The sequence below is a fragment of the Coturnix japonica genome, chromosome 8, assembly GCF_054131305.1.
Source record: "Coturnix japonica strain WE chromosome 8, WE-NBRP24, whole genome shotgun sequence".
Lineage (NCBI taxonomy): Eukaryota > Metazoa > Chordata > Aves > Galliformes > Phasianidae > Coturnix > Coturnix japonica.
The window spans coordinates 14,219,019-14,246,613 of NC_140670.1; the positions used below are offsets into that span (position 1 = coordinate 14,219,019).

Consider the following 27,595-nt stretch of genomic DNA (forward strand, 5'->3'; position numbering starts at 1 on the left):
ATTGAAACAAAGTAAGTTTTGCATTTCAAAATCCTTCACAGCTACATCAAGTTGATGAGTCAATGGGCAGCCTGGTGCAGCTGCACAGGACTGTACACTCAGTTGTAAGGGCATCTGTTGTACATAGATGAAGCACTGGACCGGCAGAATAGAAAACACCCTGCTCATTATTACATGCCCCAGTACTGGTTTGAAGGTCCTTCTCTGAGCAGTTTGTTCCATCCGACTCATATTTTACACCATACAAAGCATAGCTTCCCAAATAAGTGCTGGAGTTAGAGGTGGCCTCCCACTTTCTTTGCCAAGATCTGGTTGCCTCTGCAGGCAGTGCAGGAATAAAGGGCTGTTTCAGTCCTTGCAATGGTCCCCTTTTTCCCTTCACTTGCACCAGATGAAAAACTGACAAGTCCAAACATGCCGGTGACAAACTGTACTGCATGAAGGTGTGATCTGAGAAATAAGCAAAAATGCAGCAGACCTGAAGATAATCCATTAATAAGCATTTTTGCCTACTCTATACCCAGCTCATTTGTAATAAGAAATGAAAAATTAGAAGTGAACAGCTTCTTCTCCCAGTTCCCTACACTGTTGATTGCAAGACCAGCATGAACCTACAATCACGCAACTCCCTGAATTCAGTCTCCAGGCTTTAAAGTTGGAAAATGATCTCTGTGTATACATATATATTAAGTACACTGGATCCAAGGTATGTTATATCAGCAGCAGATGTTCATGTTGTAGGTCCCTGGTCAAGAGTGCTGTGTCAGCCATAAAAGTTGAAGAGAGAGATGTCTGCAGGCTGGCCCTGCCTCGCAGGGATTACCCCAGTGCCTGGCTGCTGGCCTGGTCTGCATCAGCATTGTGGCATCTGCAGCACAGGAGGGAGCCCTGCCGCATCTATGTGAAGCTGTCACTGCCAGTGCCGTTTTACTTCCACTGAGTTTCATTGCCTAACAGATATTTACAAAATGACCAAATTAGCTTACACAGAAAAGTGATAAGAGCACAATTAGGGCTTAGAAGTGGGTATGTAATAGCTGTTGAGCCACTGTATTTCAAAACTGTTAACTACTTCTCCTTGTTAGCACTTGATTCTTTTTAAAAGTAAGTTATCCAGATACGTGCTTTATTTAGCAAAAATTTCCACTAAACCTCATTCTATCACTGTGAGTTATGTCACCCATGCTATGTTGATCTCAGTTTGACAGGCAGTGCCAATGCCTACATATCAGTCTGAGAATTTATGACAAGACATGCTATTGAAATTTATAGAACCACTGCAGATTGCCAAGAAAAAAATCTTTAGAATATTTAATTACACTGGGTTCATCTTCAGATTGAAAATTATTTATTCAACTTACACAGTTACATTGATCCAATGTTCAGGCTGATATATAATCTCAAAAAGAAAGGAAATTTTTATTGAAATTTCCCAACCAGTTCCAATTGCAATTTATTATATAGGAAAGGAAGAAGATGTATGACTGCAATGTTGTTTTTCTTTTGAAACAGTCTTTGTCATTAAATAATAGAGCTCACATTCAATAATTGGAAATAATCAATTCCCAATAAATCTCAAGACCATATGCAGGAAATGAAGGCCTCAGATGAAGAGAGAATGAGCTGCTTATGAAAATTCTCCTCCAGCAAAGAATACAGCATGGTAAGGGAGGATCTTTAGCTAGAAGTGCTACTTGATCTACATCACTGTTTTATTTTTGGTGATCTCCCCTCTCTACAGACCATGTTTTACCACGTCATGTTTGTGATCTCAGTATGTGTGTTGAAACACACATCAGATCAGTTGTGTGAACTTTCAAGCATCTGTTTTCTCTTTAACTTACTTATTCCCATAACTGAGGAAAAAGGGACTGAATTGCTAAGTACTAATCAACTTATTTTTTAAGGCAGAAGATGAACTTGTCAGAGCAAAAGCCAAGGAAGTGAACACTATGTGCTAAAGCAGACAAAATTGTGCTTACAGGCACATTAGTGTTGTAGAACACCAGAAAATGCTGTCTCACTTAGCACTGAACTAAATGTACCAGAACTCACTTAGTTGAATTCCTCTTCAACAGCTAACTGTCCCAAAACACAAATCCTGAAAGCAGGCAGAGGAGCGAGAGCAGTAGATTCTTTGAAAGTGGAGGTGGGCGCATCTATACAGGCAGGTTTGTTTATGCCAGCTGAGCTTCTGTACTGGTGCATTTTCACTATAAAACATTCTTTTAGGATAGGTGAAAAGATTCTGATCCCAGTTTTTATGGGAGAGACGAAGTTGTCATGGATTGGCATCATGTGGGATTGATAACAACACTTTAAACAGAAGAGCATCCGTGAGCACCCTGGCTTTGACCAGCACACATTTTCCTGGCAATGCTGTGCTGCATGCTAATCCAGCACTCCCTGACTCTTTTCATAGTTGCCACCTCTTACATTATTAACAAGAGAGTGTTTGATCCCAATCACTGCACCAAACACTACCTACAAAGTAATCACAAAGGCATAGTCCACCAATTAAAAGGATGCCTTCTGTCAGATGCTGATAATCATGCATTAACTTCAGCTGAAACAGCAGCTATTTTTAATATCAGACATAAGTGCACATGTTTGGCTTAGAGTTGTCTGCTGTCCTAACGGTGAGGAGAATGTCTTACTTTTCCTTTCTCAGGATTTTTATAGCTGTATAATGAACAGTCAGACCTCACTGGCTGCCACTGCTGCATTAGGGACACCACAAAGGACCATCGTGACATCCTATGGGCTGGGGACTGAAGATCTGGGAGGATGAACTGCAGGGAGCGGACTGGAACCATCAAGGCACAATTAGGTCCAGCAAGACAGCCAGCCCTGGGGAGGGAGCTCGAGGATGTCACAGTGTGGGGGCAGTGGTGGGAGCTGCTGTCAGCACCTGCTCCAGCCCATCTCCCAGCCATCTTGTGACTGCTGTGGCTGCTGGCAGCACTCCAGTGCCCATGCTGCCTCTAGCTGCTGGAAGCAGGTTATTTCCCCAGCTCTCATATGTCTGGGGAGGAAGTATTGGGTCCCTTGGATTCCCCAGGTCCTGGGACATGCATGGAGGATGTCCCCTCACTTAAGGAGCTGGAGCAGCTCCTGAACACTGGGCGGCCCTCTTGTAACCACGTCGATGAAGTGTGGCCTAATCTCTTCTTGGGAGACCTGTAAGTACAGCTGCACAGAATGACTGAGCTTTAACGCCACTGCTGTACATTATGCTTCTTCAGCCAATTAGTGCCTCATTGATGTGGTATTAGGCAGCCCATAGTTTTGCTAATTGATGTCATTTACAGTACAGACATCAGAGTTTCTGAAAAAAAAAAAAAAAATAATATATGACTAATTTGATAGTTGGTTCTCACTTATTCCTTGGAAACAATGCACTGGCTTATGTTGAGTATACGGCATGAGAGATGCAATCGCTGTGCAGTTCCTTCACACAGTTCCTGTGAGTATCTCTGTACCAATCTTAATTTGTTTATGTTGGTTTTCCTCTTAGAGTAACAGCTCACAACAGATTTATTTTGTGGAAGATGGGTGTTACCCACGTTTTAAATGCTGCCCACGGCACAGTGTACAGCCAAGGAGGCCAGGACTTCTATGGAGCGACCATTGATTATTATGGTGTGCCAGCATATGACCTCCCCAGCTTTGATATAAGCCAGTTCTTTTTCTCTGCAGCAGAATTTATCCACAAAGCCTTGAACACACCAGGAGGTATGGAACGATCATTGTTCACATTTGTACACGTGTTGGCAGCCTCTCGTAACCAGTCAGACCCATAAGCTCAGTGGTGGACAGGTCAGCATGCAGCCTACTTCCAGTACCTGCATGATGCAGGGAGGGGAAGCTGTGCTGTGCAGGTGGATAGCTACAGCTTTGTCCTAGAAAAGCAAGGAAGATAGTGAAAAGTTGATGTGAGAAAAGGATGAGTAGTGGCTGGGAGAGACAGGAGTAGAAAGGACAGGAGTTAGAACAGAGAGAGAAATATTGGGGTGGAGAGTGGGGGGAAGACCTGTTCACGGAGCAGTAAAAAACCTATATTTGACATGGAAGCAATCTTATCTGGCCTAGTCTTTTGACACCCTCTGGTGGCAACTGTATTTTTCATAACAAATGAATAGGAAGGTAAGTCGTGATCTCTCCAGCCACCACCCATGTGAAGAGGCCCACACACTGTCGATGTGCTTCCTGTGAGAATAAAGCCTGCAGGGTGGTTCCTGCAGGGAGGAGATTCACCTTTACCCAGGGGAATTTCCAGTGTGTTGCACAGGAGACTGAGCGTCTTGGCACTGGTGCTATAAAACACTAATAAGCATGTATTGCACGAAAGACCGCTCCTTAGCATGAGTAAACTGGCATCGATAGAGCTCTTTCTCACGTGTTCTTTTATGGTTATAATTTGCCTTTCTTCTTCTTTTTTTTTTTTTTTTCTTTTTTTTTTTTAACTAGCTAAAATTTTGGTACATTGTGCAGTTGGAGTAAGCAGGTCAGCATCTCTAGTCCTAGCATATCTCATGATAAATCACCACCTGCCATTGGTTGAAGCCATCAAAACAGTGAAGGAACATCGATGGATTTCACCCAATCGTGGCTTTCTGAAACACCTGAGAAATTTGGATGTTCAGCTACGGCAAAAGAAGGGCTGCTGAAAGGGCAAAACCTTTACATACGCTTTTCTGAGTTTCAGCCTTCAATATACATATACTACTTCCCATGAAACTAAATACTAAAGAAAACAAAGAAAGCTATGCATCAAAGTAGAACAACAAACAAAGCCAAACAGAACTGTCAGAGGGTGCATTCTGGCAGCTGACTTCCTTGGTGATGATCACTGCCAGGATCAACTCCTAAGCACTACATGCTACAGAGCTGTTGTGCCCAGTGTGAGCGTACCAGAGGGCTCCACTGGAGCTGTGAAGAGGGACTTTAGTTGTTCCTGATTTGTGTTAATGCCAGAGACAAGTTCAATAATTGCATCTAGCAGTACTGTATGTTTGAGCCCCCTTTTCTCAGGAGTATAACAGCACCACCTTCTTCAGTTTGGTTACAGTTTTCATGAGAAAAGCTTGTTGTGCTGCAGACCTGATGATGAGATGGAGACAATTTCTTAGGCCCTCGAGCTCTGCAGCACACACCTTTGTCTTTTATGGGTCTCTTGAATATTATGCTGCCACAGAGAGCTGTGACATGTCAGTGGAATAAATTTCCTCTGCACAGCTCTCTATGTGGTCTCAGGGTCAGCAAACCCACAGGTTTTTCTTAGGTATATATGTTGACAGCATATATTTTATGTTGTATATTGAGGATATTGAAAAAGGAGACAGATTTTTAAGATACTTTTTGAGTGTAAACTCATCAGTTCTGTGTAAGTAGCTTTGAATCATCTCTGTTTTAACATCAGGTAGGAACATAGGCATTCATCATTACCAGGAAGCTACTGGCATATGTTTTCGTGTGTTTGCAAGCTCCTGCCCACAATAAATGTAGATTGCTCTAAGGGCCTTTTGGATATCAAATCCATGAAAGAAGCAGGTAAGCAGTAAATTTGGCTGTAAGCTAATAAAGCACTTACCTTGTACCATCCTCTGCTCCTTACCCCTTAATCTGCAAGCAACTTTCTGAGTCCCACTCTCAGTGACTACTCCTGTACCCCAGCAACTTGAACCTGGAAGGAAACAAGCATCAAAGATCTGGGAAGTCCAAGCATTAATTTCCATCCACCTCTGAATAAGGGTGCTGACTCCTGACTACAGTGTTGTCTGTGTTCCAGTTTTCAAAACTTCAATTACAAATAAAACTAAAACACAAACAGTTTTCTAAATACAGTAGGGAACTTAGTAAGCTTAAGTCAATAGCTAGGCTTAATTGATACAAGTTACTTGTAAGCTGTTTTGAGGCTGTCGCTTTTCCTATCACCAGTTAATCAGTTACTTAAGCAACTTGATTTTTAATACAGGAACAGCATTTGCAATTCATGCTACCACTCTACCTGAAAATTACCTTGCTACCTTGTGGCGAACCATAAAGCAATAATAAAATCTATTTTTGCCCTTTGCTACTAGATTGATTTATTGATTAGCTGGCTTTGTGAACTTTCTCTGCCAGACTGAGTAAATATATTTCTGCATGCTTGTTTGCATTTGAAGCATTAGGCCTCATTTTCCCCCTCTTCTGGAGGAGGTTCACAGAAGTTATTAGAAGACATAAGTAATAGTGACTTGTGTGTTGTAATTCTTCCTTCCCAGACCTCTGTTACCCTTAATTCTTGAAGAGGTTGAGACATGGATGCTGATTCTGCCTAGTGCTTATGGGAACACAGAAATCCCTCTCTATTTCAATGTTCTGCAAAATAAGCATATTTAAGATCCTATCAGAGGTCTATTCAACTGCCTGTTCAGATCTTGCTAAGTCTTACCAAAGAGCTCCACTGGCAAGAGAAAGAGAAAATTTGTAGTGTAAAAAACGATCAAATAGAAAATAGCATTTGAAATCCACCAGTGCTAGCATAATCTTTATACCTCACAAAGCAGCAGAGCAGCGGAGGAGGAGCTGGTTTTGCTTTGAAGTTCTCCATTAGAGTTAATAAGGATTTACATGAGTTAACATTTCAGTATAATTTATACTTCATTCACATTACAGTAGATTTCAGTCTGGAAGCTTTTTGAAGACATGGCACTGAAAAGTCTGAAATTCATGTGAGTGAAATAAAGCATCTTAATGGCTTTAGGCTGGGCAAAATTAGACAAGTGTGAGAAAGATTGATGGAACCTCCCATCAGGATAATGCTTTGTGTGCCCCTGAACATCTGTCCCACAAAGCCACAGCTGTGAAAGCTGCTCCTACTGTAGATTAGTACCTGCTCTCTTACATACTGCTCATCCTATGAGGGCATTGTTTCACAAGGAGCACAGAAGTGTTGAGCCAGTACGGTATCCATGCCACTAATGACATGGCAGTGATTTTGTACAGCAGGACTGGCATACCCCAGTGGATGGAGTAAATTGCTTAGGAACTCTTTTTCAAGGGCACTGGCAAGTCACAGAAGTGTTTTAAATCTGCAAAGGTAGTGTTGCCTATCTTTCCTGCTTTGCTCTTTTATATTCTGTGCACTGTTGGCTCCCGCTCTGAGCAGGGAAAAGGATTCCCATCAACATATGCAAAAACAGTAAAATTAGTCCTGTAACCTCTTGAAACAGAAAACACTATCTTCTGTGGCTTGCTAGGAGAGAACTTCTTCCTGGTCCCTTACACTATCCATAGTTCAGGCTGTGATGGAACGTCACATTAGAACTGCCCCCTTTTCCACTGCCAGCAGAAAAAAAAAATTGTGCTTTGAATTGTGGTTTAGAGAGTTATGCTGAGGATCTCAAACAAAAGAAAATACTGCCTTGCCAGCAGCACTTTCTTCAGAATATGCACATGTCAACAGGGGACGTACGATGAGAGAGACTGGAGGTGCTGTAACCCCTCATTGAGAGAAGGCCCCAGTCCGGAAGACATTTAAGTTCCCAAATGCAAGCTCATTGCCTGCTGAACTGACCTGAGCATGCAGGCTCACCCAGAGGGATCTGCTTACTCAACCAAGACCCCACAGGAACTGTCAGTGTTTCATCCCCTTGAGATAAACAGGCACATAAACCTTCCTGTCCAGGCTGGTCTTTCCTCAATATGGTAATGCAGCTGATAAAATCCAGCAAGCTCCTAAAAAGCCATCATTTCTCTGATGAAATTCACAGAAGCCAGAAGCCAGGCAGAACTGGAGGAGGGGGGTTAGCACTGCAACGCCTTACCCAGGATGCTGCAGGAGACAGAAGCTTACAGATGTTAAAGGACTAATGGGAAAAACTGTGGAGCAGAATTTTGCTTGGAGTTACCAAATGCACAGAAACTCCAACCAGACCTGGAAATTCGTGAGCTGTAGGCTAGGAGACCATTAAAAAGTGGTGTATCTCACACTTGTGCAGTCTCATTTTCTATCAGCGTCAGCTTACAGCCACAGGCAGACACAAGAGCAGTGGATTCAATGGGCCTGTGCAGAGATCTATGACAGCTGCTGCTCTCATGGCCTTTATTTTGAACTCACCTCTAACAGGACCCATCCCATTTTCCAATAGTTTATTATTAGAACTGGGTCACATGAGACACTGGGGATCATGTCCCCGCTGCACTGACCAACATTTCTTTTGTGGGGGAGAACTCTGTGCTGGCAAGTACAGCAGTACTGCTTCTGTGGGAAGTTGTGGGGGGTGGTTATGGTTTGGTAAAACGTTAAAGCAGAACTTTTATTTCTGTTGGTGCTCCTGTTCATAGGGGAGGCAGCACTCAGCCCACTGGGGGACATGTCCAAGCACATGTCACTTTTAGGGACAGCCACCTGTTTGGGACCATCAAGCAAAGAGCACGCTCCAGCAACACCACCCCGTGTGCAGCCACCGACTAGACACTGCCTGGGGATGGTCAGACACAGCCAGCCAGGAATGAAGCCAGCCCAGCATTCCTGCAGCCCAGAAACTGCGAGTTGGAATCAAAGCATGTGGGTGAAGAGCAGCCTGAACTCTACATAAGCAGTATGTAAGTGCTAGTGTAGGGAATACAGCTCTCTTTAACACATGCTGTCCAACTATTTAATATAATTATCATTGTTAGGCTTAGTTGCCTTAGAAGAACCTAAGACTAGCATAGAAGAAAGCAAAAGGACTGCTCATTAAAGAAAAAACAAAACAGATTACAGTGAATTAAAAAGAGAATCAAATTCTCTTTAATAATTTCCATAAAATTAAAATTATAGATAAAAAACAAAGATTTCCTAAATGCTGCAATGTATAACATGTAGACCACAAGGATTAAAAATTAATTAAAAAAATAATGAATGGTGGGAAAAAATGTATAGATAAAAACTATAATAATAAGTAAAAGACAAACTTTCAGCTAACAGGAATGAAAGTGTAGAGGTTTGCTGACGCAACAGCTCGTCTGCAACAGGGAGATTAAATGCAAAGAATCAAAGCCTACAATCAGCAAAACTGGAAATCTGTTCATACTATCGATGGAGTTTTCTTTATTCTGCCAACATCGATAAGATCAACAACATTTAAGATGAACAACATTTCAGAGTTAGGTTTCACGGCATCTTCTGGAAGTGTGGAAAAGAGAGAGAATTTGCATTTAGGGCACGACCCAGTGCTCAGCAAAGTCAACAAGCAGGGATTGTTTATTGACTGCCATCACTGGGACCCATGCCACAGCTTGTGCCAGATAACCCAAAGCACTACCATAAGTTGTCACTGCTCGTTTCTGTGGAACCACCTATGTGCAGTTTCTCAGGAGCTACCTAGCTGTAAACTATCAATCTAGAATTAAATCTGTATTCTTTAAGACATACTTTTCCTGATGGTTTTATCAGAGATATGATGGTCAGCCTCTTTAAATGAGTTAAATACAATTCATTGTATACTGTGCACTATAATGCATTATGTACTCTTCACTAAATAAAGTAGGAATGGCTGACTTTGCGTGGTGTCTTTTGTCCTGGAGGACCTTGAAGTGGTTAATAAATTGATTATTAAGTATGTGTCTGTCCATTAGCCATTGCTGGCACATGGGACCAAGACCCTTCAGCTTGAAAGATGAAATATTTTTAAAGGTGATACGCAATAAATGACTCTGGGCACAAGATGTAAAACATCCTGCAGAAATCCAGCTTCACACTGAATTTTAAGCAGGCAGCTTTATCAACTGGAGCTTAATCAGACTAGCAAGACTAATACTATTCCAGCAAAGAAATGCCACACAGTTGTACCCTGAGGCAAAACGACTGCTAAAATCTGAGCAACATTCACACCTCAAGGCCAGCTGTAGGAGGACCTGAGCTACTTTGTGGACTGATTTTTTTCAAGGTGTTTGGGCCAGTAGTTCCCACTGTCTCTAGTCAAATGGAACCTGTAATACCTGTTAAATTTACAAGCAGTTACAAGCAGGAAACTACATTTTCTGAATCTATTTTGAATTTATTCAGAAATCACAACCCTTTTACCTTTCTTTCACTACTTTACTGTTTCTTACACGAGTCTCAAAATGTTGTATGTGCTGGGGTCTGCAGACAGTAACATTATCAGGCAATAAGAAATGTTGAGCTTTTTGTCACAAGCCTTCAAACACAATTCTCTGCAGCTTTGTAGACCATAAGAAAGGCTTGAGGAGGCTTGATGTCAGCAACTGCTGCACATTGCACAGGGAAGCAAAGGGGACTGAATGTTCTGTGGCCAGCAATGTCATCATTATGGGACACCTGCAGAGGACTTTCACCTTGGTATGCAATTCTGTACAACCTCAGAGTACACTCACAAGGCCTAATGGTTAGTTCCTCCCCTGGTGAACCACTGCTCCAACACAGCAATTTCATTAAGTGATCACAGATTACTTCAGAAGCATTAACCAAGCTTCACTGAACCACCTGGGTAAGTAAGTCTAACTACCTACTTACAGATATTGTCTCCATGGCAAGAGAGAGCACAGCAGTGTCCCGAAAGACAGGAAGTAATGCACATAACTGTAACTGTGCCCAAATCAGTGGCAAATACGACACATGGACTACTTCTGAAATGAGAGAAAAAAAGCAAGCAACCATAAATGGGAATGATGCTGTATTTCAGTGAATGGGAAGAAAGGCGCTGAGATTTCAGTTGAAAAGTGAAGATTTTTTAAAAAATTAGTATTTTTTCTAAAGCTTATTTATTTATTTATTTTTATAATTGGTATATAAGAATACACAGCATATAAAATGTTACTTTCTGGTTTGAAAAGTAGCCAAAAGCTGCAAACAGCCATAACAGACATGCAAGCTGACCATTTACAAAGCCTAGTGCCATATGTTTTCCTCTGCTTCTGGACTCAGATCTCTTATATCAAAAAGTGGTTCTTGATTTATGAAAGAATGTAATACCCTGAAGGATACTTTATCTCAGCTGCCATAAATTGGATCTTGGAGAGATGAGATGCAAGTGAGGCAGAATTACCAACTAATGCAATTGGCACTGTACAATGCAGCCAGGAGCAGCACCACATACATTCATTTCTATTCTGCAGGAAAATCTTGGTTCCTTGTATTCTTGGAAAAAGCCAATCTGCTCCCCTTGGGCTGGCTTAACTTATCTGCTGTCATTTTTCTCAAGGCAATGCTATTCAAAGAGTTTTCCATTACTGAGCAATTCATCAAGCTGAGGGTTCCTGAAACAGCTGCAAGATTTAGATACTGAGCAGTGATACGGTATATGCCCATGTAAATTCTTATGAAATATAAGATCAAAGTGATGGGAAGTAATGTTGGACAGTCTCAATATGAGATAGAGATCAAAGGAATGTGACATAAAGCTTTGCTATCAAATCTGTTTCCCATCTTTTAGGGGACAGTGGGGTTTTGCACCTGCTTCTTAATAATTTGGTTAAATGAAAGAAAAAAATGTGCTCTAGTATGTTCCTATTTCGTTGGCCACTGTTCATGAAAAGTCATAAATCTTGACTTCAGAAGAAAGTTATTCAGTGTTTAAAGAATAGCACTGGACTTGAAAAGATGCTAATGTGCTTTTCTACAATGGAATTAGCAAAGAAAAAGAGAACCAAATGTGGAAATCCAAAATGTACAAGAAGTTACACAGACTGGGGGACAGAAGTTACTCACACTGGGGAAAGACAGGCTTCCCACCCTGCTGACAATTGATGTTCAGCTCCCAGGGACTTACCAGAGGCACCTACCTGCCACCATGTCCTCTACGCAGCTCTATCTTAGCCTTACAGACTTGAGACTTACAGCAACGTTTGTCACAAATAAAATTAAGCTTTCTTTTCATGCTCAGAATCTCCCACTACCACCTACATTCTCTTAACACAAATAGTGCTGTGTCTTCAGTGCTAGTAAACACATAAAGAGTTATTTAATTTTACAGGGATATTTCATAAACAACCCACACTTTCAGCCCTAGTCTGCTTTCCCAGAGCATCTGTCTACTGTCAATGTTTTGCAAAGGAATGGGAACTGCAAAGATAAAATACTGATCAGATTTCTGAAATGAATACCCAAATTGGCAAGGTGGCAACTCCAGCATCTCAGCAGCAGAGCTATGCAGCATTTGTTCTGAGCTCATTTGCAGCATATGTGTATTTCTGTGCAAATGAACACAGCACATTTTGGGAACATCAGTGATGGGGGCAAACCAAACCTTGAAGAAACTCCCACAGAAAAGCAGTGGTGTAACCCAGGGCTGAACTGGCCCTCCTATTTCCAAACAGTCTACCAAGGACAGCATGGCCTAGGAGGTGTGTATAACTGGCAGGTGCTCAAGTGTCAAAATAGAAGCAGAATCACTGGGAGCATACATCCTGTGCCCTGCAGGCAAGACGCAGACAAGGAAAGCAGTTGAGTTGTTTGGTGCAAAAAGCAGCTTCCCGGGATTGCTCCAGCCACGGTGTCATTGTGATCAATCCGCATTGGCAAGTATCAGTTTTCCATATGTGTTTCACCTAATGCCGGCTGCCTGCAGGGAGCAGCTCGGGCAGGCTGATGCATGCTTGTTATCGCTGGCGTAAATATCTCTGCCTCGTGATATTATGGCACAAAACAGCTGGACCATTTGAAAATCATTTAAAAAGCACTATAAAATTAGGGCTCCAATGCTCCTACTTTATGACTTTCATGAGCAGCCACTGCCTAGAGAGAAATTATCCTCTTTATTTTCAAGGCTAAAGGTTCTTTTAACATTCATCAAAATCGAAGTGCACCCTTGATAACGCATTGAGCTGTTACTTATCTAGTACAGTCTCTTTACCTTCTGCATAATATCACATTTGAGATCTCAGTTCTTTGTATACAACTCATTTCATTGTGTCTGCTGTTGTTTTCACCAAATGAATTTGCATAGTTTTAGGAGAGGCTGGCTTATGCCCCAAAACATATTTTTGGCATAATTCTTAATTTATATATTTTTAACTTCTAGAACAATAGCTCTGGATGTTTTTGTTACTGATCCTTCTATAAAAAATGGTCAATTACCTCCTTTGGCAATGGCTTTTCACAGACCAATTAAGCACTGTAAGGGAAAGGTTTTCAAGGGCATAAATAGTGCTTAGGTGCATAGCCTGATAGATTCCCCTTTTCTGCCTTTGAAAAATATTTCCCCTGTATAAAAAAGTCCTTGATAATTTTTTGTTCATCTATTGTCTCCACAAACAGCTTCTTTGCTAAACTCAGGAAAATGGCAAGCGAAGCAAAGTAAACATAGAGAGTAAGGAGGGAAATCTATTCTTTTTAGAAACAGAAAGGAGCACAGCTGTACTGACCATACATAAAGCTCAGATTTGAAGGTTTCTGCAGGAGACATCAAGTGAAATTCTCAGCCACAAAGGCCGACAGTGGCCCTGCAGCATATGTTCTGTCTTGCAGCTCAGGAAAACCACTTCCTATCGTAGGTTTCTGCAAGAGCCCAGTCACCTCATTGTCCAGGCATCAAATACAGACTGAAGATAAATATTTAGAAAGCCATAACCTTAGCATTGTTCTCAGAATTACCTCTTCAGCCACTATTTTATTTTTATTTCCTCTGGGGGTAACAGGCTGCATTTCTGTGCCAAAAGGTGGCATGCTTTCAGATCTCTGCAAACAGGGAAGGCTGCTCCTAATAGGGCATGCTGAGAAAGTGTGTAGCCATGCAGTGGAGCTGTGAAGTCAGGACACAATTCCCTGCAATGGGGAACTGTCACCGGCCAGACAGCAGCCTGTATGTGTGCATGAAAGCTGCACCACTGCGCCAACAACTCTGTTAACAGAGGCAAATGGAATATTTAAATGGTCATTGCCCAGTTTTCTGTTCATCAAACAGATGCTTAAGCTAACAAAGGGATGAGAGGGAGTTATTTGGTAATCACAGTCATTTAGGACCTTAGGATGACACAGCAAACTGGAGTCATGAACAGCAGACCCTCATACAGTCTGCAGTCACTATGGATATAGAAACTGGGGCAGACATTCAGTAAGCTACAACAAGAAGGCATGTCATCTCTGCAGCACACTTTTCAGTTCCAACAGTCAGCAAGCCGCTAGTAGCCTTTCTCCATATGATGGTGCCACAAAGAGAGAAAAGGACCCAGGTGAGCATTTCAGGCCAGATTTGGTCTTTTGGGTTAGGTATGATGTAACACTCCATGCATTGCAATTCTTACTTGTGGCAATGATCAAGCGATGGACAGGGGATGAGCAGCAATACAGCACCACAACCATATCTGTCTTGGTTCTGCAGGAGCTTGTGACCTTTTGAGCTCACTTGAGTTAGTATTCTTTCCCTCTCAGGTATATAGCCCTTACTCAGCAGAAATCTGTGCAAAATCCTTTAGCCCAAGGCTTTCAAATTCCTTGACAGCCCTGAATTTGCTTTTCTTTTAGGGATGAACTACCTGTACTGAATTGCTTCTCAATATTGTCTTCACTCAAAAAAAAAGAGAAAGAAAGAAAGACAAAAAAAAAAAAAAAAAAAAGGCAAATTAGCATTTCATGTAAAGTCTTCAATACTAAAAATGGTTTGTGTTTGCTTACCTCAGTTCCAGAGAATTGAGATATCCTTGAGATCCTCTGACTAAAATGATCAGTTGGTAAAAGTACAGCAAAAGGACCTGGGATGTAGGATGTTCTGGATGCGGCAGCTTCAAAGGTGTCTCACAATCTATTAAATTTACTCATTTTCAGGAAGGATTAATCTAGTTCCAAATAGCAGGGGGTACCCAGTGACAGAGGTGAGCAGCCAAAGGGCAATAGAAAGCCCTGTAAGCTGATAGTGTGCTTGTGGTGTCGCCAGCAGTTCCAGTTGCTATCACTTGTTTTCCTCACAAGATGAAGGTTATTCCTACTGCAAACCACAGAACCAACCTAAGACCAAAGTCTTTTTGACTAATAGAACAATATGAAGAACAATACCTTAAAAAGCCAAGCAGGACCAGAATCCCAAGAGTAGAAGGCACTGGGGTCTGTCTTAGCATCATCTAACGAGACAAGGGTGTTGCTGTCCAGCTAATAGGCATCTGTATCGTCAGCTGTTTCTCCTCAACATCACATCAGTTGAAAGTTCTCTGTCAGCCACGTGGCTGATAGGTCAGTTTCCCCAGGAGAAGAGAGAGGAGGTATCTGAGCTGACCACAGTTGCTAGTCCACTGCAACACCCAGCAGCCCATGTTGCAGCCAGTCTATGTTGCAGCCAGCGCTCAGGCATCTTGTTCATCCAGTGACTGCCCCTCTTCCAGCAGCAAGGTGAGGGTGCTTGCACTGCTTGGGCTCTTATCCTACCATGAGTGGAGGATCTGGGAAAGGAAAGAGAAATTAGTCTGTGACAAGAGAACAAAAGACAGAACAAATCAGCCTGATTTTCACTTGGGCTGATAGCATTATGTGCTGGACACCAAAGGAGCCTGGTTTGTTACAAAAGATTTTGGCATTGGAGCAAATCCAGGCTGAACTGCACTGTGTGTAGGAAGAATGAGCACAGTTAAAGGCTTTTCTTATACAGAAGATCGGCATAGAAAAGGATGCAGTGTAGATCAGTTGATGAATCTGCGCGGGTCAATACCAATTTAATTCATTGAGTACCCTTCACATTTTTCTCCTATCCAGCCACAGCGGTTTCTCCTATGTCACTAACAGCTCTCTCTAACTGCCGACCATGAGTGCGCTATTTTTAAAACACACAAGGTTGCTTTCTTCTGCCATCTTCTGGCAAAATGGAAAAACTACAGTGTTTCAGTACTAGCCCTGCTGCTGAGCTGCTCTGGGGCAAGGGCTGTCAGAAAAGGTGGCATGCAAACCAGAGCAGTTGGCATAATTGGGAAAAAATGTGGTCCTTCTTGCACACTGAAAGCTTGCCCAACTCCTTCAGCTCTACCAGTTGATGTAGTAGCAGTGCTCTGCTGGTTATCCCAGAACAAAACGTCTGCTTTGTAGTTCCTTGACAAAAGATATCTTTGCTTCCTTTTCTGATAGGCAGGTAATGGTTTTCCTTCCACGGTTGCTTCTTTCTTGCCTCCCAGTGGAAACATCACATGTGATACCAAAACATGTTACATGATTTTTTTTTAATTCTAAAGCCAAACACTTTTAAGATCTTGATAAAAATGGGTTCCTGCAATCACAGAAGTTCTTTATGAATGGTTTAGTCTCGATCCTCACTCTTCTGTAACAGCTCTTCTGACATGATATGATGTGGTATGGTATGATAAATTTAAAAAGGAAGAAAAAAAAAAGAAGTCCAAAACAACAACAACAACAAGCCAATTTCACCTTGAAATAAATTCAAAATTCAGAGCTAGTAAAAAAAAAAAAAAAACAAAAAAAAAACTACCCAGAAAATTCCAGCCTGCCAAGAGAACATAAGAAAAGCTGTTAAAAACACCTGCAAAAATGACTGCTTGGGATGCCAGGCACTGAAAATAAAGAATGGAAATGCTATATATGGTGCATGGATGGCTCCCAGTACCTGAGAATATCACAGTCCTTAACATATTCCTGCTCACTGAGACTTTCTCAGGCAGAGGAAAGCCTTCCCAGAGCTGTGCTGGAGGCACAGAGGTTTGCTTTAGGAAAATGGGCTGAAATGTGCAGCCTGTTCCCCACATGTCTGTTCCAAACAGCCTCCAGAAGGCACAGCTCCCAGTGAAGTCTCCCTGAGCTCTCAGCTCAGCCCTGGGCAGCCATGGGGCTATGCTTTGATGGGAGCTTGGCCTCCCTCCCACCCTACCAGCTCAGATATCAGCCCGCAGCCCATGCAAAACCTCAGCAAGCTTCACAAAAACAACAGTGTAAAACCTGATGAGTGAGAGGTGGAAAAAGCTCTCCTCAAATTTTCTGGTGCACGGTGGCCCTTGCTCATGGCCTGCCTGATGCTGTGAGGCTCTGGGGTATCAGCACTGTGACTTGGGCATGGGGCAGGTCTGTGGTGCATCAGTTAAGCAAAAACCAGCTGCTAAAAATCTAAAGAAAAATTGCTCTACTCCACACCAACAAAGCTCAGAGCTCTACAATTTCCCTGGAAAACAAACAAACAAACAAACAAAAAACCCAAGTGCCAAAATAGATTTTCCACTGTGGAGTTTTGAAGTCTTTCTGCTCTTAATTCTACTGCAAAGAAACTGCAATGAGTTTGTACAGCTTTGTCAACTTTATCAAAAAGTGCCTTTCTTATATGCAGCCTTTCAAGCGAGGGAGAGCACTTCACTGCTTACAGTAACTGTGCAGGGAGAGACAGGCAGCTGCAAGATACCTCTGCCAAACGACTGAGCAATACGAAAAATCATTGACTTGTGCCTTCAGATATTCTGAAATCTTGAGAGCTTGACAGCACCATCAATTTTGTATTGACAGCAGCAGTCAGACAAAAGTCATTTGAGGAGTAAATCGAGGAGAAGAAAAACACTCCCTAATCCACAGTTATACAAATCCATACTGCCTGCAGAGGAGCTAGTGCTTAGGAGCCTGTTTTAATAGCAGTACATTAACATCTTTGTTTGTCTTTCCTGAAGCTTACAAAGCTTTTTCTCTCCCTCTCAGAACCCAGCCTGTTTGACAATACATACTGAGCCCATAACCAACACCTACTGACAGCCCATGACACCAACAGCATCTTGGTGTGGGGCTGGCAGTGCTGCTGAGCCTTTACCCGTATCAAGGTCACTGCTTCTGCTCTGGATGGAGCTCTGCCCTCCGGCACATGCTGCCCCAGGAAGCTTCTGCCTGAGCACGTCACAAGCCGCAGCCGCTCTGCCCCGCTCCTTACATAAGCTGGGAGTGAAGTTTCTACTATTAGAAACAGTTAGTGGCACAGCAAGCTGGGACACTGCTGATCACAGCACGCAGCACAGGAATGGCTGCTAGCAGTGGGATTACAACTACAGCTATTTTAATTCGGGGAGCAGCATTAAGCAGGTCGAGATGTACCAATAGAAACAGTAGTTTGGAGGTGGTTTCTGGTTTTTGTTTTTAATCCCTATCAGTGGTGCCCTGGACAGCAGTGCTCCAGAAGAGAGCCAAAGGGGAGAACATCACTCCCGGCTTGACAGACATCCACAGCCGAGTTGGAAATTTCGGTAGGAGCCTGTGGAGGGCAGTGCTGTGTTGCTGGGGATAGTGCACAGAATAGCTCAAAGATGCCAGCTGCTAAGGTAATACTTTATTTATTATTTTTTTCTCCTTTGAACCTGGAATCTGCAGATGCCAAAGCTGCCATCCTGCAAGCAGTGAGGATGCCCCATTTCTGCACCTGTCATCTCTATTTGCATACCCTTAGGATGTGGGCAGGTGCTGTTGCCTGAGCCATGCAGCTCTGACAAGGGAGACTGGGGGAAGCAGGATGGAGCTGAGGTCAGCACCGAGTTTCTCCCCCCATGGAAAGATATGGCCTTGGGAACACATGTGGATTGGTTGTTCCTCAGCCCAAAACTCCAGCACCTCACCAGCAGCTGATCCCCTCCAGCCCACTACAGAGAAGCTGCTGAGCTCCACCAAAAAAGCCAGCCATAAACAGAGGTATCAGGCAAGGCAGAGCAATGGAAGAGTGCTAAGGCTTGGGCTCTCCCCAGCCAGCCAAGCAGCACTGCAGTGTGGAGCAGGGGGTCCTGCAGCTGGCAGAGCCATGGCTACAGTGAGGGCTGCATGTGCCAGAGCCCTGTCTGGCATCTTCCCCAAGTCATAAATTCTCTTAAAAAAACCAACCAACAAACAAACAAACAAAAAAACTCCCAGAAAATAAAACAAAAAATATCAGGCAGCATAATCTTAATTATACATTCTGCTTTTCTCTTCACTCCGAAATAATGGAAATGGCATTAACATAGTGCTGCACTGAGTACATACCCATGCGGGGGCCAAGGGACTGCCTCTGCTTTCCACAAGGCAGGGGCACAGCCTCTGGCAAAGCAGAGCAGGGCTTAAGCAGTGAGCAGGAGCAATGAACTTCTGCTGTTCCCTGCTGCTTGAGCGTGGGCAAAATAAAAGACCATAATATATGATGCAGTCAGCCAAGAAAGCAATATTGCTCTGCCATGTGCACACTCTATACTGAGACGCGTCCAGGATCTCATTTCAAAATTCCCATAGGTGCCTCATTTAAACCATCAGCCATAACCTGCTTCTCATTTTCAATACCACTTGGTATTAGAGCTGCAGTGAACTGCTGGTGAGAGATTCTAATTCCTGCAAACAAGCCCCTGTAGGCTTGCAAGGAAAACAGAGAGTTCCCCTCTCAGTTGCCTGCTAGGCTCCCATCTGGCTGTTTTAACACTGCTATTGCTTTTAAATGCGCCTGTTTCTGCACACGAGGCTTTCAGTTCTACCTCAAGAGACACCAGGATTCTCTTAGCATCAGATTTTGGCCAAAATGCAGAAACATAGATTGGGTCTTCTTAACAAAAAGGAAGATCAGGTTTCAAATTACAGTATCTGAAAGATTAATTTCACTCACATGATCATTTCCCTGTGAACTACACTTCTTTCCATCTGGATTTTTCCATCAGGAGGACAAAGAGCCATAGTGTGAAGCACTACCTGTGAGAGGAGAGCAAGGAGGGGAAAAGATGACTGCAGAGTAGCTTGATCAGAGAAAAGGGATGGAAAAACAGGATAGACAGCAATTTAAAATGCTTCAGCAGGCCTATTTTTGTTTGTTTTTCATATGAATTATATTCTGATCTCATGCTTTGGTATTGCAAACCACCTAACTCGCTGGGTTTTGTTTCAGTGAGTTCAGGATATTTGGATGCAGGAGTTTTCAGGGTCATGTTACTGTTACCCAGTGTTTGCCTTATCATGGCAACCACGGGTCCACCCCAAACCAGCATTCTTGCTGTTCCTGAGGCCACAACCGACTTGTGTCACTGAAAGACACCTGTCACTCCCCAGGCTGTCACTATAGCTACCAGCAGAGCCTTGCCAGCTGGGAAGGTGCAGGGAATATGGTGGTGGTGGGACAGGATGTGGGGCCCAGCTGCTGCCCTGTGGTGGGCTCCTCTTGGGAATTGGAATAGTTCCACTTCTGCAGTTCAGTTTTAGCCTTAGAAGGCATGGCAATACTACAGCAAAATGCCAGCAGGCTTTTCCCATGCTGCAGGAGTGAAAATGAAAGAAAGTGTGTGTGTTTAATTATACAAAACAAAAGTAATTTTTTAATAGAAAAAAAAAAGGGGGGGTGGGGTGGGGTGGAACAGCCTTCTTTTTCCTTTTGAGATACTAAAATGAACTATATCAAATCCTCAATATCAGAGGGTTTCTTTTTCTCTTTTTTTTCTTCTTTTTTCTCCCCCCCTCCCTCCCAGAATTTTGATGTTTTCTTAGGCTGGCATCTGCAAGTCCAACAAAAATCTATTAAATGCTTTGGACAATTCAAGTCAGTGGAAGCTGTGCATATTTTTTTCTTTTCCAGTAAAAAAACCTGCATTAGAAAATGGCTTTTTTTTTTTTTTTTTTTTTTTTCTAGCGCTGGGATTAAAAACAAACAACAGAAAAATCCCTTACAGACTGAACTACTCAAGCAGCAGTATAACATTAGTTGAGATACAAACCTCTGCAAGAAGCACAGCTGAGGTGCAGAGCCCAGCAAGACCTGTCAGAGTGTGCCCTGTTGCTCGGATGCTTGGTGACTGATGGTTAACTTCAGAAGGGTTTCAAAGTGTTTGCCTCCTTGCCTTCTCCCCATGAAGCAAGGAGGTTAATCCACCTGGATTGCCTTCAGGAGCTCTATCCATTCTCAAGTGTCTCTAGTACGTAGGGGAAAAAAAGACAGAAACACAGAATATAATGAGATGGCCTTAGGTACTTCCAGGCTGCAGCTCCAAAAGAGAAGCAATCCTCTCTAATTTGCATGGACTAGACCTCTGCAGAAGGCATTAGTGACCTTGAAAGACAGATTTTTCCACCCATCACAGAGGATCCTGCCATCCTGCTGTCTGTTTCCACTCAGAGCAGCTTCTCTGAGCCACATGGAAGGGGAAGCATAGAGAAATGTGATCTGTGACAGCACTTTTGCTAACTTTGCAGTATCTCAGAGTAGAAGGGGGCAGGGAGGAAACCCTGAGCTAAGTCCCTGGTCCTCAATTAAAAAATTCATATTACTTTTCTCATTAGTCCAATCACCTGGTATAGTTATTTCCAAGTTTCTCCTGAAGGCCCCATGGAGTAATTCAGTTTCAAGGCCAGCACAGCAGGGAGAGAGCAGAGTGGCTGGGAGGAGCCATGCTGCGCGTTGACATGAGGAGCTCACTTCTCTGGAATTAGTCATGGGAAGCAAATCATGCTAATGTGTTTCAGGGGAAGAGGATTGCTGTATGAAAGAGATCTCTGTTACAAAGCCCCTTGCTGGCTGCAGTGGCTGGAGTCACTTGCTGAGTTCCACCATTACCAAAAGGTCTCAGCTCTAGCAGGTCAAGAGAACCACTTCAAAGTCAGGCCCAGAACAAGAGGCTTGGCAATATCATCTCTTTTTCTCTCTCCATTGCCTTAACAAGCTGACATAATACAACAGAAGTTAAAAGCAATGAGGGCTACAACAACTGAAAGCATAGGAACCATCTGCTTACCTTCACAGCTTCAGCTTTTTAATACCTGCAGTGACTGAGACTCATCCACCCTCCTTGAAAAATAGCCCACGGCCTTCTGAATCTCCTGATGTAGAACCTCTGTTATCCTTTTCTTGCTTTCCTTCTACTGCTTCAGCTTAATGTTCTGTGCTAGTGGAAGTACAAACAGATCACAGTGATACTGACAGTAGCTCTTGAGCACAGGGCACGACTACTGCAAGGCAGTAAGATTTGTAAGGTAACAACACCTTTTTTAGGGGGCTATTCTTCATGCTAATCTGTGCTGGAAGCGTAGCATAATCTTTTACAAAAGCTCTTGGTGTTCTGTACCCTGAAAAAATGGTAGGCTTTTATCCATATGCTCCTTCTCTACTTTCCTGAGTTACTCAAATTTAGTTCTCTTCCTTCGTCATGAAAGGTAAAACCAGTCAATGTTTTTCCATCCCTCCCACAATTTTTTTTTCTGTGCTTTTCGTATTTTGCTTATTAAGTAGTTACCCTAGGGAGACTCCCTTTATATTGGAATGCACAAAAAGCTGTAACTGCTTTTAACATCTGTGGGGAGGAGGAAAAAGAGGGCAGCAGGGGAAGAAAGCCACAGAAATATATGTGGTGTGATCAATGTTATGCCTTGCATCACTGTACTAATCTTCCTATAAGCATTCTTGCTTGTGCCCCACATCAGCCTACACTCTTTAAAACAAGGTACTCAGCTGTTAGGACAAAGTCATTGGTAGTGCTTTATGAGAGACGTCCATCTGACTGATGCTGCAGTGGGGCAAGGGACAGATTAGATGGCTTCTAAAGGTGTACCAGGGACTTCCAAGAATTGCTGAGAAAATAAACCAAAACTCTAGACTGAGGCATTCAGGTATTACAGCGCAAGCTGACATCACTTAACCTTTTGCAGAACAAGTGCAGGCCACCCACCTCACAATGGGAACAAGTTCTCACGTGGCTCCCACACTGACTATGGCTTTAGTACCAACAAACAACCAAACAAACCTCATCAATATTCTCTGGAGGCGAGAACAGCAATTCCAGACAATGAGATCCTGGCAGGAGGAATGTTCCTGAAGTCTCAGGGAAGGGCTTCCTTGGATGTCTTTGAACTCTTGCTCTTGATGGCGTTCTGCCTCTGTCTGGACTGAACCTCCTGGGTCTAAAGCAGGAAACAGTGTCGCAAAAGGGGCCCACATATTCCACTGCAGGATCTGTAAAAGAGCAAAGCAGTCCTAGATGGGATTTTTAACATGGCAACAAAGACAGGACTTTCTGCTTTATAATTTTCTTAAATTCAGACGTTCTTTCTTCTTCACATCCCAGGTAAGTGTCCTCTCCTTCAGATGAGAGAAATGGCCTCTCTTTGGAGGCAAAATAGCTATCATATTATTTATACAAAGTGGAACAGCTCCCAGAAGAGAAGCTGAGGAGGACAAGACACAAGCATACCAGTATAGATGAGGAATATTCACCTGAGATACAGGAAAAAATGGCTCCAATTTCTATTTATAGGCATATATGCATGTACACTTGTGTATGTGTATAAATGCATCCTTATAAATGAAAGAATAGTTACACACACCTAGGGCATTTTATTTATGTATGCACACACACTATGTGAATATGTGTCTTATAGACATCCTAAGATTCCCACCTTGGCCCTAGAGGCCTTTTGAGCCAGTCCAATGTCTTGTTCATTCAAAAACCTGCAGTTCTAGCTAACAAGAAGTGAGTGTGTGCAAACACTTCTGTAACTCTCCAGCATAAAATACTGGACCTTTCCCGTATTACACTCATCAGCACTGCAGTAACAGCAATAATACCTGCACCTATGAGGGTCAGTCAGCACTGTGTTGGAGTGGCACGAGACATTTTTTTTCAACAGCCTTACTTGACAAGAAATTAAATCATATCATCTTATGCTGCTGCTCTCTCAGGGGATGAATTACACGCCTGTAGAGTTGTACCACAGAGTCAGCCCTGCTCTCTGGATGCCTTCAGCAACACCTGCAGGCCCTACTGCACACACCAGTTATAATAATGTAATGCTGTTTGGAGGGTAATGAGCATGACTGCTTCATGGGGAATATTATTTCTGTATGAAATAATTCCTCTTAATTCATTTCAGAAAAGCTGTCTCTGATACAACCTGAGTGTGTGCAAGAGAGGAGCAAGATGCTTCACACCAGAGACAATTCCTTTCCAAGCAGCAGCGCAGGGGGCACAGCATTCTACAAAACACCATCACTAGCAGACCTCCAGCGACTGATGTGGTTAAAAGGAGGGTCTGATAACCATGTGGACCAAGTCTGGCCAAATATTTACCTGGGAGATGCGTAAGAACATATGGTCCTATTATTAAGATGCTATTGGACTCTGGGAGGAGGAGGAAGGGAAGTGGTACACCGGGGACCAGTTATTGGGTCTGCAGGAATGTTTTTACAATGCAAGCTTCCAAAACTGACAACACAAGGTGTTTAAATGTCATGAAAAACATGATGGACAAAAGGGTAATTCATAGTCTGCTTGAGGGCTTTTTTTTTCTGTATTCCGTGGGGCACAACAGATTTTGGTGAGGTAAGAAGTATCCGTATTGTAGCCAAAAGTCTTTAAAGAACTCATCCTAAAGTGGTGTCAACTGAGAGAAATGTTATCTACCCTGGAAACTGCTCTGAGGCAGCAGACAAGATCACAGCAGCACAGTAGCCCTCAGAGTCAGACACAGGGCTGGCAGGATCAGGAGCCAGGTGGAGGGTGACCCAAATGAGTTATGTAGCACAGATTATGGCATTCCAAATCCAAACTTGCTTTCCAAGATAGTAAAATTGAAAATACTGAATAAGAATTTCTCTGCTGGGAGACATGTTCACCTAATAGCATCCCACAGGCAAGCTTGTGTTCATGCTGCTTCCCATACTACCATTTTCAGTCAGTCTTTGCACAAGACTGAAGACCATGTGCCTCACTGGAAGCAAGCTGCAATCCCTGCATCCTTCTCCAGAGGGAGCAGGTCCTAACGTTAAATGGTGTTGTTTTAGCAGAATGTTAGGCATGATGCCAATGAACCTTCATGTCTTCCAACAGGTGGGCAGCTCGGAGTCTAACTACTATTCAAAGTCTCAACATAACTCATATCCTTAATGCAGCAGATGGGCCATATAACATCAACACAGGAGCCAAATATTACAAAGATCTGCAAATAGAGTACTTCGGAATAGAAGCATTTGATGATCCTTCCTTTGATTTAAGTATCTTCTTCTACGATGCTGCCAATTTCATAGGCAAAGCCTTAAACACTTCAGGAGGTAAGAGGGAGGCACTGAGAAGCTTTGGGAGGAAGTTTCACATGAGTCAAATGGTTTCTCCATGCACTAGAAGCAAAACTCAGGCTGAGCATAGTATTTGAGGATGTGGGCATGGAGAGGAGAGGTTGAGAGGCTGAGAGGCTGCTCCAGGCATGGCAGGAACCAAGCTGTGACCAGGCTCTGGGGAGCCAGGCAGGGCAGCTGCACCAGCCCAGGAGCCAACACCAGGAGTGGAGCATGGGGGCAAGATTATAGCACTGCAGGGCTTTTACCCTGCTGAAATTGCCTTCTGGAACAGTCTGAGGGTCTGCCCTTGCATCCCAGACAGGCTCCAGCCTGGGGACACTGGGCCTGCATGGCATGACAGCTCTGCTCCCACTCCCTGCCAGCACCTGCAAGTGCTGGCTGAAACGCTTCACATGCCTAAATGCTTCACAACTGGAGCCTGGGCCGGGTGTCCATTAAAGCTAGAGAAGCAGCACAAGTTAATGAAGTAAGTCAAAAGCTATGAGTCTGACCCGCAGCCTGCTGAATTTTTGTCAGCAGAGTTTGGATTATGGCCTAGTTATCATAATTTCCATTTGTTCCAGAGTTTGCTCTGACTCCGACTGGCTGCAAGATCTTACTGCTTTCACTCGAAGTGCTTTATTAAATCCCTAGTTATAGCTCACACTGGGCTGCTGAGACACAGTAAATTATGAGACCGTTTTTACAGGCAGACTGTCCTACAGAGTTTATGGAACTTGTCAATGATCACAGTCAGGGCTGGGCCAAAGTTTTCTGCCAAAACCATTTCTTTTTTCCACAGAAAATTACACTAATGAGTTTTGTCACAGAAAGCTTCTCCTCTGACAGGAAAAATAAATAAATAATAAAATTAAATATTTTAATCTGGAAACAAATACCAGAGAATCCAGAAGGCTTGGATGAGAACTAGATTGGGGGCAGAGAATCTAGCCTAGGTTCCTTTGCCCCACTCTGCTGCATAGTGAGAGCTTTCCTATAGCATGATGGCCAGTAGGTCCCCAGGGATCTGGCTTCATCAGCTGCAAAAGCTTCCTGGAGCTACACAGCAGTCTCCATGCGAGTGGGCAGCAGTTCTTTGAAGAATATGCCAGTTTCTGAAATTTAGTCTCCTGCCTCAAACCAACCACCCCAGTTTCCACAGCACTCTTTCCACGTTATATGAAGAAAAAAAAGTCCACCATGCAATAGCTTCTGTCAGGGCAGGGCATTCATAATGTTCAATTTACAAAACAGAACTTCAGTGCCTAGGTCCCTTTTCTCTGGAGCTAATAGAGCTTCAAGATAAGCTATGCTAACTGCATTTTCTTTGATGACTATTGAGAGGCCTAAACTAGATGCAAGTGCTCAGTGTGAAGTACCACCTTGCCTGAGATCTACAGCACAATCTCAGGCCCTTCACAAATAAATGAGTATGTACCAGTCATCACGGCTGTCCTACCAGCTTGTTTCTGGCAGTATTTGTCGCCCCTGCATTCCTCTCTCTTCTGAAATGCCTCAGCCTGCTCACCTTGCTGCATCTCTTCCTTTTGCAGGTAAAGTGTTTGTTCACTGTGCCATGGGGGTGAGCCGCTCTGCAACATTAGTGCTTGCCTTTTTGATGATCCATGAAAACATGACGCTCGTGGACGCTCTGAAAACGGTGGGTTCTCACAGAGACATCTGCCCAAACACAGGGTTCCTCAGCCAGCTGCGAGAACTGGACATTAAATTAAGCGAAGAGAGGAAAGGAACCAGAGAACCTGCTAGCAAAGCACTATAAAACAGCATCACTAAAAGAGAGAGGACAAAGCATTACTTGAATTTCCTGGATCTCTTTGAAATGAATTGCATTTGCAAACTAAGGATATAAGTTTAAGGTACACTAATTGCATGTACTAAAAATACATTTCACCTGACCTTCTGGGTTTGCAGAGCCACCTTAGCTTACACTTACTGTTGGTTGTATATTTTATCCTTCCCTCTCCACCTTAAAACATTGCTCTCTGTTGGTTAAAAAAAAAGAAAAGATATCAGGTTCCACTTCAGAAATAGCTGCATTTCAGCAATGAGTGAAGCTCATATCACTTTATGAAGTGTTAGGCCATTTGAGGTGAAAGATGCTGAATTATTTATGCTACAATAATGCTTAGAAGTTTTCTTACGAATCAGCCGCCCCCCATCCCCTTCGCTCTCTGTATCCAAAATGGTTTGTATTTTGAGACCTGAATCTGACTCTGGTTAGTTCTTGCTTTTACAATTGGTGAAGCCTGTGAGCTTGGGGGGGTGGGGGTGGGAGAGGGGTGGTTAAGGGGCTGCTTAGAGGCAGAGCAGCTGGGGTACAGTACAAGCCACTCATACAGAAACAGTTCCAAGTCTGCACTGATTTCCCCTTGCCTGTTCATTGATTATTTTTTCTTGATGAAAATATCTTTCTTCAAGAGGGCATTCAAATACTGTTCATCTTCCCTAAGAAAATTCATCCAGGACATGCTGTGTAACATGCTTTTGAAAAGGAAGGTGGATTCCAAGCTGAGACTCCCAATAGCCACATGGGCAGTGGGAGTGGAAGCATGAAGGCATTTGACAACAAAGCTCAATGGATCCCAAGTCTCTCTGGCAGCTCAACATTACAAAACTCATGATTTTCTTTCTCAAAAATAAGG

At 43.2% G+C, this 27,595-nt stretch overlaps 2 protein-coding genes and 1 long non-coding RNA gene across 8 annotated transcripts; 2 read left to right on the forward strand and 1 right to left on the reverse strand.

The window, feature by feature from the left end:
• Positions 1–2: 2 nt before the first annotated feature.
• Positions 3–26,596, reverse strand: LOC146759953 (uncharacterized). Of its 4 annotated transcripts, none has more exons than XR_014948595.1 (8): positions 26,461–26,596; positions 22,624–22,832; positions 21,619–21,768; positions 20,605–20,799; positions 19,509–19,591; positions 14,981–15,360; positions 5,594–5,686; positions 3–450 (listed from the first exon to the last, which is right to left on the reverse strand). It is a non-coding gene; the product is annotated as an uncharacterized LOC146759953 (long non-coding RNA). The 4 variants fall into 4 exon arrangements; XR_014948593.1 differs by lacking the exon at positions 3–450 and adding an exon at positions 1,332–3,902; XR_014948596.1 differs by lacking the exons at positions 14,981–15,360; positions 19,509–19,591; positions 20,605–20,799; ... (1 more) ...; positions 22,624–22,832; positions 26,461–26,596 and adding an exon at positions 14,603–14,974.
• On the forward strand, positions 3,022–6,076 carry DUSP13A (dual specificity phosphatase 13A). Its single transcript, XM_015866632.3, has 3 exons — positions 3,022–3,182; positions 3,518–3,735; positions 4,471–6,076. Exons 1-3 carry the CDS (start codon positions 3,022–3,024, stop codon positions 4,668–4,670), a joined length of 579 nt encoding a protein of 192 aa, XP_015722118.2. The 3' UTR covers positions 4,671–6,076.
• On the forward strand, positions 12,345–27,159 carry LOC107315830 (dual specificity protein phosphatase 13B-like). 3 transcript variants are annotated; one of them, XM_085554254.1, is made up of 5 exons: positions 12,345–12,507; positions 18,043–18,210; positions 23,750–23,957; positions 24,706–24,926; positions 26,486–27,159. In XM_085554254.1, the coding sequence occupies exons 3-5, from the start codon at positions 23,797–23,799 to the stop codon at positions 26,710–26,712; spliced, it is 609 nt and encodes a 202-aa protein (XP_085410380.1). In that variant the 5' UTR covers positions 12,345–12,507; positions 18,043–18,210; positions 23,750–23,796; the 3' UTR covers positions 26,713–27,159. The 3 variants fall into 3 exon arrangements, with proteins under 3 accessions (XP_085410380.1, XP_015722115.2, XP_015722113.2); XM_015866629.3 differs by lacking the exon at positions 18,043–18,210 and having other exon boundaries at positions 12,346–12,507; XM_015866627.3 differs by lacking the exons at positions 12,345–12,507; positions 18,043–18,210 and adding an exon at positions 22,805–22,944.
• The last annotated feature ends 436 nt before the right edge of the window (positions 27,160–27,595 follow it).

Excerpts from the sequence above, each read along its gene's own strand:
- DUSP13A (XM_015866632.3), top strand. The coding sequence starts at position 3,022 with ATGTCTGGGGAGGAAGTATTGGGTCCCTTGGATTCCCCAGGTCCTGGG. Across the intron at positions 3,183-3,517 it reads AATCTCTTCTTGGGAGACCT|AGTAACAGCTCACAACAGAT; the intron begins GTAAGTACAGCT and ends TTTTCCTCTTAG. Across the intron at positions 3,736-4,470 it reads AGCCTTGAACACACCAGGAG|CTAAAATTTTGGTACATTGT; the intron begins GTATGGAACGAT and ends TTTTTTAACTAG.
- LOC107315830 (XM_085554254.1), top strand. The coding sequence starts at position 23,797 with ATGCTTCACACCAGAGACAATTCCTTTCCAAGCAGCAGCGCAGGGGGC. Across the intron at positions 23,958-24,705 it reads AATATTTACCTGGGAGATGC|GTGGGCAGCTCGGAGTCTAA; the intron begins GTAAGAACATAT and ends GTCTTCCAACAG. Across the intron at positions 24,927-26,485 it reads AGCCTTAAACACTTCAGGAG|GTAAAGTGTTTGTTCACTGT; the intron begins GTAAGAGGGAGG and ends TTCCTTTTGCAG.